General features: G+C 40.3%; 1 protein-coding gene across 1 annotated transcript; it reads left to right on the forward strand.

The window, feature by feature from the left end:
* The first annotated feature begins 7,141 nt into the window (after nt 1-7,141).
* On the forward strand, nt 7,142-8,439 carry G0S2 (G0/G1 switch 2). Its single transcript, XM_074270168.1, has 2 exons — nt 7,142-7,253; nt 7,761-8,439. The coding sequence occupies exon 2, from the start codon at nt 7,786-7,788 to the stop codon at nt 8,086-8,088; it is 303 nt and encodes a 100-aa protein (XP_074126269.1). The 5' UTR covers nt 7,142-7,253; nt 7,761-7,785; the 3' UTR covers nt 8,089-8,439.
* The last annotated feature ends 736 nt before the right edge of the window (nt 8,440-9,175 follow it).

The following is a 9,175-nucleotide window of genomic DNA, read 5'->3' on the forward strand; positions in this document are numbered from 1 at the left end:
TGTGATCAAGAACTCCACTTTCCAGCAAGTGCCCACAGCCAGTTGCATCCCTGACCCACTGTCTTTGCATTCTCCAGGTACTGGTTCCTTCTCCCCCAGGGCCCAATCTCTGCAACCCCGAAAGGCCTGGCATTACTAATCAACCGAATTTACTCAGACTTCCAGGACTTAGACCCGGACTCCATAGTCTGGGAGGTGAAATTTTCTGTAATTTCTGCAAAGGTTCCAGGCAAAACCAAGCTTGCCTCAGGCTCCCCACTTGATATTCCTTCAGAGCTAGCCCAGAGGTGTTTGCATTTCATACTATTTAATCCCAGCCTAGGGGCATAGATCTTTCTAGTATAAACCCGGAAGACCCCCATTATTCCCCAAATGTTCTTGATTTTTCATTAGTCTACATTAGCCCTGAGGCACAATTTTGTTCTATTTATGGGAGAAATCTGGAGAGTTTGAAATTTACCAACCTATTCTGCCATCTTCCCGGAATCCTCCACTTGTAAGTAAGACTTTAAATAGAAATGTTATAAAAACAGAGGATAGAGAAAATAAAAGGTATTTAAGAGAGAAAAAGTTGGAACCAACCGGAGGATGCCAAGACTACATTAAGTAGGTGGTTTGTGAAACAAAAGGGAAATGTCTTTGGTGGTCTAGTGATTTTAAATCTTGTGGCAAAAGCTAAATTGTCTATTATGGTTCCTAGTGAGAGGAAGTGGCAATCTTCTAAATTTCAGCGCTTGAGTAAAAGCCTTGTCCTGCCCTACTTCCAATTCTGAGTGTAACTCTTCTTCCACATGAGGACCCTTAAAATATTTGAAGATAGCTACCTTGTTGTCCCAATTCCTTTTCTTTGGCTGAACATCCCCAGTTCAATATGTTTTGTCCATTGTCTGAGTCACCCTCCTCTGAACAATTTTAGCTTCCTAGTGACATTCCTAAAATTAGCCCCCCCAAAGTTACCACAGTGTTCGAAGTGTAATTTCATCAGGATAGAATACAACAGTAGATGATCATCCCTCTCATTCTGCACCACATGCGTCTCCTCATGTAGACTCAGTTCTCAGCTTTTCTTCATTCAAAATTCTGTTGGCAATGATTCTGAGTCCCTCAAAATGCATTATTTATGCAGTCATTCTACCTTAAAAACATCTTTCACACATGCTGCCTTCTCTCCTGTGACACTGCTGCCCCACTGATGCAGACCCCATCACTTCACACGTGGACATTACAACTTCGAATGGGTCTGTCTGTCCATCTCCAGTCTCTCCTCATTTCATCTCATGAAGTTCTTTATAGCCAGTCCCCACTACTTACCATGCTATTCAGTGACAATTAGCATTCATCATGTATGTACCAGGCACCCTACTAAGCCCTGAGGATACAAGGAAAGTAACTCACAGTTTAATAGGAGTAGATGATTTCTAAATAAATATATATATAAAAAATACATATAAAGATAACAGAATCAATTGGAACTATTTTCAGAGGGAAGTCACTTAGATTAAGGAAGCCTTTTGCAGAGGGTTTTAACTGAGACTTGAAGTCAGGAAGTAAGTTTAGGAAAGGGGACATTTCCAGGTATAAAGGACAGCCAGTGAAAATATTCAGATTTAAGATATGAGGGGTCATATTCAAACAATGAAGAGGGAGGCTAAGGAATCCCAGAATTCTGAGATATTCAGAATATCTCAGAAGTGGAAAGGAATTCAGGGGCCATATAACCAAGCCTATCTTCTATAACTTCTATGACAAGACGTTGATAAAATTATGTAAAAGAGCATAAGAATAGTGAGAGATTTCTGAAGTACTTCAGTAGAGATCTCTGTCCACTTTGGCATCTATCCATTCACCACCACAATGTGGATTGTGATTGTTATTGTTGTTTTTGAGTTATTTCTAACCCTTCATGACCTCATTTGGGGTTTTCTCTGCAAAGACCCTGAAGTGATTTGCCATTTCCTTCTCCAGCTCATTTCACAGATGAGGAAACCAAGGCAAATAGGAGAAATAACTTGCCCAGGATCACACAGCTAGTGTCTGAAGCTGGATTTAATTCAAGTCTTTCTGACTACAGGCCCCATACCCTGTTCACTATGCTACTTAGCCGCCCATACTTTATGGATAGGATTGTTCAACTTGTCTGAATCAATCTAACAGTAATCATGTTTAGCCCAAAGCCTTAGCTCTTATCCACAAAAATACCTTGAAAGACTTGGTCGAATCAATAATAATCAGTCAGTAAACATGTATTTAGCACTTACTATGTGCCAGGTACTTTAAGTGCTGGATATCAGCAGCAGGTATCAGGGGCACCAATGTTAACAGCAGCCTCTGATCTAGTGAATTAGTCACAAAAAAGGAATGATGCTAGCATATATGGCATAGCTTTTTCATTTAAAAAAATTGAATGAATAAACAAAAAGGCATTTGTTAAGTGCCTACTCTGTGCTGAGCATGGTGCTAGGTATAAAAACAAAAGTGAGACAGTCCCTACCTTCCAAGAACTTACATTCAAATAGAGGATTAATAGGGCAGCTAAGAGGTACAATAGATACTATAGCAGGCCTGAAGTCAGGAAAACTCATCTACATGAGTTTAAACCTGGCTTCTGGCACTTACTGCCTGTATGGCTCTGGACAGGTCACTTAACCCCGTTTGCTTTGGTTTATTCATAAACTGAGCTGGAGAAGGAAATGGCAAACTAATCCAGTATCTTTGCCAAGAAAACTCTAAATTGGACTATGGAGAGTTGGACGGGACCAAAAGAACTCAAGAACAAGCCATTGAAAGGATTTGTCCAAGATGTCATAATAATGATCAGTGAGGTAGGGCATAAGGTGGTTGATTTATATAACCTTCCCCAGATGTGACTGAAGTTTTTTGTTTGAATTACTTAAAGGGAAAACCAAGATGTTCACACTGAGTAGGGCAGATGTCTGAGAATTCTGGGAATGATTTGGTTTGGGGTAAGCTATATATACTGGGTTAGATGAGTTTATCATCACTCATTTACCAATCAATACAGCCCAGCTCCTAGGTGGAGTTACAAAATTAAGAATATTAACAAAGGGATCATAAGAGACTTAGCTCAATTCCAGATCCACTATGTTTACAGCAATTCCCTGGATCAACCGTCCAGTAAAGTTGTCAAACAAGGAAATAAAGTCAATCTGTTATGACTGGTTTATTATTTTCTTTAATGACTCAAATGTGATCTGGATCTCACTTAAGAGATTATAAATTCATTCATCACATAACCACCATGTTGGCTCTTACTGATTCTCATGTCTCTTACTAAATGATCATAAAGCAAACCCTATAAGAATTCTTTCTAGAATTTTGTAACTGAAATTTTGTGTTACCTACTCCAAAATTATCATAAAGAACAAAGAATATAATGTATAAAACATTTTGTAAACCTTAAATAGGTATTAACTATTACCATGATTTTTATTATTAAGCCAAGTTCATGCGTCTATAAAAAAGATTAAAATTCTGAATAAATATATGCCTTTTCCAGCCTACTGGCATTTCTTCAGCTATTGGAAGTAACTCAGAAATCATTGGCAATGATTCAGAAATTAATTGTCCATTTCTTTGAGTATACTAGGAGGTCATTTGTCCAGGTTTGGTGAGTTGAACTCACTGAAGGAAACAATGTAATCCTTATGATCTCTTTATTTATCTTGAATTTCAACTTTCTGTTAACCATTTCTATATTTCCTAGTCCAGAAATTATTGTCCCTGGCAGACAAAGGCTGTTAGAGTCATGATTTCAATGGAGTGTTCCCACAAGATGTTAATATGGTACAGTGGAAATAGTACTAGATTTGGAAGAGACTGCTTCTGCCATGTTCTGCCTATGTCACCTTATAAAATTCAGTTTACCTCTCTAGGTCTCAGTTTCTTCATGTATAAAATAAAAGTATTAGAATAAATAATTTTGAAGGTCCATTCAAACTCCAAATCTATCATTCAATCTAAGATTCATTTATGAATTTTCATCCTATTCAGCTATTGTTCATATTCTCCCCCAAATTTTCCACAAGTAGTCCACCCAACATCCAGGCCCCCATAGCTGCCCCATAGTACATGCTTAATAAATTTTTTGATTGTGGAATCAAGTTTGTTGGTGGGATTTTATGGCCAAATCACATTGCATGTGATAGAAAGTTAAAGTAGAGTGCTATGTGATGTAAAGCATGAAATTTTATGACATAGCAAGACACAGGAAAGGAGAAGTGTGGATGACCCCACTTTCCTGAAGTTAGCTTTCTTCTCTGAAAGGAAATGACGAAGAGGAACTTCATCCAGGTGGCATTCTTGAGGAAGTTTTGTAGTGCTGTCGTAGGCTTGATTGACTCACCAATGAGAGTACATAGTGAGAATTGGAGAAATAAGTCATATTCTTGCCTATAAGCCATAAAGTTAACCATGAAAGGTTAAATGAGAAAAAGACCTTAGAAGTCATCTAATCCAAATCTCTTCATTTTACAAATGAGGAAATGGAAGCCCAAAAAGGCCTTGTCCAAGTTCACATAGCAACTTATTAGCAGTCAACAGTCAAATCCAAATCTCCAGATACCCAGTCCACTTCCCCACATTGTTTTAAATCTGTTGACCCAGACTATAATTAATCAATGCTCAGACTCTTGAGCTTTGCTTTGGGAAAACACAAATATTATTTCTGTCAATTCTTAAGGTCATATATCTCTTTGATGATGAGAGAGGAGAAATGAGAAAACCTATCTGATCACTAATGCCTATCTGGAGAAAAAATTTATGTTTCACTTTTCTCTTTGTCTCCTCAATGTCTAATAAAGAGCCTGCCACATTATAGGTGTCATAGATAAGTGCAATACATATCATTAGAGAATATAGCCAAAATATTTCATTTTTTTTCTTTTTTTTTCAAATTTCATTTTTTAAAAGGTGAATGTTCACTATGAAGTTTATATAGGCCAGAAGTGACAAATTCCTGTATGAGTCTAACAAATTTAAATGTAATTGGAAAATTTAAATTTAAAAAATACAATAAAACATAGAAAATATTAATTTGTGTTTTTTTAAGTCAATATGTGGCAGTTAGGCAATACAGTGGATAGAATGATAGACCCAGATTCAGAAGACTCATCCTTCTGAGTTTAAATCTGGTGTCAGATACTATGTGTGTGATTCTGGACAAGTCACTTAACCCTGTTTGCCTCAGTTTCCTCATCTGTAAAATGAGCTAGAGAAAGAAAGGAGAAACAACTCCTGTATTTTTGCCAAGAAACCCCCATGTGGAATCATAAGAAATGGACACATATCATAATATTCAGATGCCTGAAACAACTCAACAATTCAATATGCAGCCTGTAGGGATCTTTCTATTTGAGTTTGATACTGCTGATATTGTATGCTAGCATACTACATTATTTGTATTCATCAAACGAAAGTTAAACTTAACCAAACTTAAATTTTTTGAACTTTATTTAAATACAACTATGAAAAATGAAACACAAAACACAAACTTGTTGAGAAATTAAACTGCACATCCAACATATGCCTTGTTCATATGCATGTGATAGATTCTTAATTAGTTCTTGCTGATGTTTGATAATTATTTCCACTCTATACAGGCAAAGCGAAGAATTGAGCCAAGTCTCCAAACAATTGACCCCTCACCTAAAGTTGTAATAGTAACCCATTTTATTATAAGCTCCTTGAGGAGGACTTTGCCTCTTTTTGTATTCTCCACATTTAACACAGTGTCTGGCACATAATAGCCACTTAACAAATGTTTAATTGATTACCGATAGATAATGTTGATTAATAATAGCAATTATATAGCAATTTAGGTTTTGCAAAGTGCTATCATTTGATCCCTTAGTTTGATATCTCCAGACAACTAAAGCAAAGCATGTTTCAAGAGAACCGAATTGTCTGACCAATCATTTTAAGTTAGGAGGAGATTCTCCTTAAAATTTCAGACGACTAAAATCTTTGATCGCCAAAACTCTCCTTGGCCCCTGCCTTTGCTCTCAGCGCTCACAATGACTACTGTCACTCTGCTGCAAGATTGCGTCACTGACTTTTGCAATTTTCTGGACCGATCATCTTCCCCGCCCACTTTTCCTCCCCTTCACTCCCCCACCGCCGCCCAGAATAGATCAATCCCCTCTGCTCTAATTGCAGAATATAGTTTGCCAAACCACGGTCAGGTTACTCCGAAGCAATTGTCTAATGCTCATCAAATGTAGTCCTCCTCCTCCTCCTCCTCCTCCCAGCTCCCCACCCCCACCTCCTTTATGGAATCGTTATAAATTTAGCATTCATAAAGAAAAATGTTATCACTTAATCCGGCCCTCTAGTTGTACAGCCATGGAAGCTCAGAGACATGAAGTGATTGCAGCATCGGTATTTGAACACAGGCCATTCGGAGAATATTGGAAAGAAAGTATATGCTTGTCAAATGTGCGCACGCGATCGGTGTCAGTCAAAAGTATAGGTGTATATCCCCGCCTGCCTTTGCGCTGGTTTCCTCCTCGTTACAGCCCAGGGAACTCTCCTTACAACTCATCTCTTCTGCTCTTCTGCCCATTCCCTGTTTTTTTTTCCTCGCCTTCCATTAAATTCTTGAGAAAGTGATAGAACTGAAACGGAACGAGCGGAGACTAGGTGGGTCGGCAAGTTTCCCACTTCCCTTTATTAAGGCCCCACTTGAATCTCTGATGGCAAAACTGGGAGGGGAAGGCTGCGCACCCACAAAAACGTGAAATCAAGTCATTATCGTAATATCCTGTGTACGTGCAGAGGCAGCTCTCCACTTCTGGAGCCTGGCGCCTGAACCTGGGGCTGGAAACGTGCCGGCCCTATTCTGATCACCCCTCCTACCTACCTGTCATCGGACCCTTTCTCCTTGGACATCCCCCAGCTCACACTACCAGGGCGTGCACGGAGCGTGGACACCTCCCCTCAGCGCCCCGCCCCACCCCCAATCCCAACACACGGACAGACTAGCTTTCTAAACTCCTCCTCTTGTCCCCCGTTCCCTCCTCCTCCCCTTTCTAGCCCTGGGAGAACTTGACCCAAGAGGGGGTGGGGGTGGGGCTTCGAGAAGGAATAAAAGCCTGTCTGGACTCCTAGTCCCGGCACCAGCTGCAGAGTCTTCATCTGGAAGAGCTGCAACTGGTCAGGGGAAAGGGGCATTTCCCCCACTAGACCAGCGTACTGCCCCACTGAGCTTTGCCGCTGTCATCTCGGACCCGCTTCAGGTAAGAAGGTTCCCTTCTTGGCCCGTAGAAAGAGGGAAGGCGCTTGCACTCAGGTGCCCCTCTGCCCACTAGGATTGGAGGGAGCTGGGCACAGCGGAGGGAGCCTCACTGGCGGAAGAGGCTAGAAGTGTGGGCCAAGGAAGGATGAAGAAGAGTGCGTGGTTCGACTTCAGAGAATAAGAATTGGTTGACCTTTATGAGGGAAAATGAATGGTGTGAGGAAGAGTTTTGAAGCCGGTATTAGCAGACCTGGGTTCACGTTCCATCTGTGGTATTATAAACGAGTCATTTGACCTCTCTGGGCCTCGGTTTTCCCATCTGTAAAATGATGGCGTTGGATTTAATGATTTCTAAAGTTCTCAACCAATTTTAATGATTTCTGAAGTTCCCACTAGTTCTTACAATCTGGGTATTAAGGAAATGGAAATTCCCTCTACTTCCTATATCCTTCCGACCACTTGAAGTTACTGAGGCTTCCCCCTTTCCTTTACCTTTGTACCTTTGCAGATCACCCTTATCTTAAAGGCCAAAAATGGAAAGTGTTCAGGAGCTGATCCCTTTCGCCAGGGAAATGGTGGCCCAGAAGCCAAATGGGAAGATGGTGAAGTTATACGTGCTGGGCAGTGTGCTGGCCTTTTTTGGAGTCATGATTGGCTTGGTGGAGACTGTATGCAGCCCCTTCTGTGCCAGCAGATGGCTTCGGGAGGATGAGGAAGCAGTGGTCCTGGCTGCTAAGCTCCAGGAGTCCAGGAGAAGGGAAGCCCTGCTGGAGAAAAGCAAGCAACAAGAAGCCCTGGGGGGTCGGAGCCTCTCCCATCGCCAGCATGCCTCCTAAAATTAGAACAGAACAGAGAGAAGCGAGCCTCCCCAAGAGTGGGAGGGAGAGAGCCCCAGCTGACAGTACAGGTGGTCCTGCGCTTGGATTTGGGAAGCTTCTGATGTCTAAGGAAGAAATCTAGGACTGTGGCAGAAGGGTTCTACATACATGTTTGGGGTGTAGGTTTTGCTGCTATGCAGCAGTAGAGAGGGCTGATCTGTCCTAATAATCATATATACCTTTGTGGTATCTGAGTGCACAGAACACACTGCACTCTGAAAAAAGGGTGGCAACATGCTTTCCTACTATCATTAATATTATTACAACTATCATTATTTTGCATTTTGAAATAAAATAATTTTATAAAAACCTGGTGGCATCTGCTTATATGGGTGGCAGGTGGTGGTAAGGGATCTTGAGAATACTGGGATTTGGGGACGTATAGAGAGAGGAGAAAGCAGTTTCCTGAAGGTGCAGCTCTTAGACATCTGTACCTTTATGAACGCTTAGACATGTCTTTAGTACACTTAGACATCTAGTACCTTTATGAACTCTTCTAAGTTTAGTAATGGAGAATGAGGAAATTCCTTGTTCAATCCTATTAAGGCTAATCCTACCCTATATAGAGACTAACAGGTTCCATATCAAGGTAGTATTTTTAAAAAGTGCACTGAATTTATAGAACCTGAACTCAAATCCTGACTGCTATTTACTACCTACATCATGTTACCTAGAACATGGCACTTCATTTAGTCCCTGACTTTCTCCATGTAGAAAATGATGGGGTTGTGCTTTTAGCTGTAAATGGTAGGAATTAATAAATAGAGGAGAAAAGCTGTCTACATGACATTATTCAGGAGATGTATGGCTTGGTCTTTTTGTTCCTAATTGAATTTTAGTACAAATAAATTGAGAGAGAAATTGAGGAGCACATAGAAACTTCCTATGGGCCTAATAATTTTAGCTCCCTGTTTCAATTTTCCTTCTTCTGATTCAGATCATAATTAGAATCAATAAATTAATACTTAAACATTTATTAAACACCTACTATGTGCCAGGTATGGTGCTAAACATTGGGGATACAAAAAGAGGTAAAATAGGTGCA

The sequence above is a fragment of the Sminthopsis crassicaudata genome, chromosome 5 (genome assembly GCF_048593235.1).
Source record: "Sminthopsis crassicaudata isolate SCR6 chromosome 5, ASM4859323v1, whole genome shotgun sequence".
In the NCBI taxonomy this organism is placed as follows: Eukaryota; Metazoa; Chordata; class Mammalia; order Dasyuromorphia; family Dasyuridae; genus Sminthopsis; species Sminthopsis crassicaudata.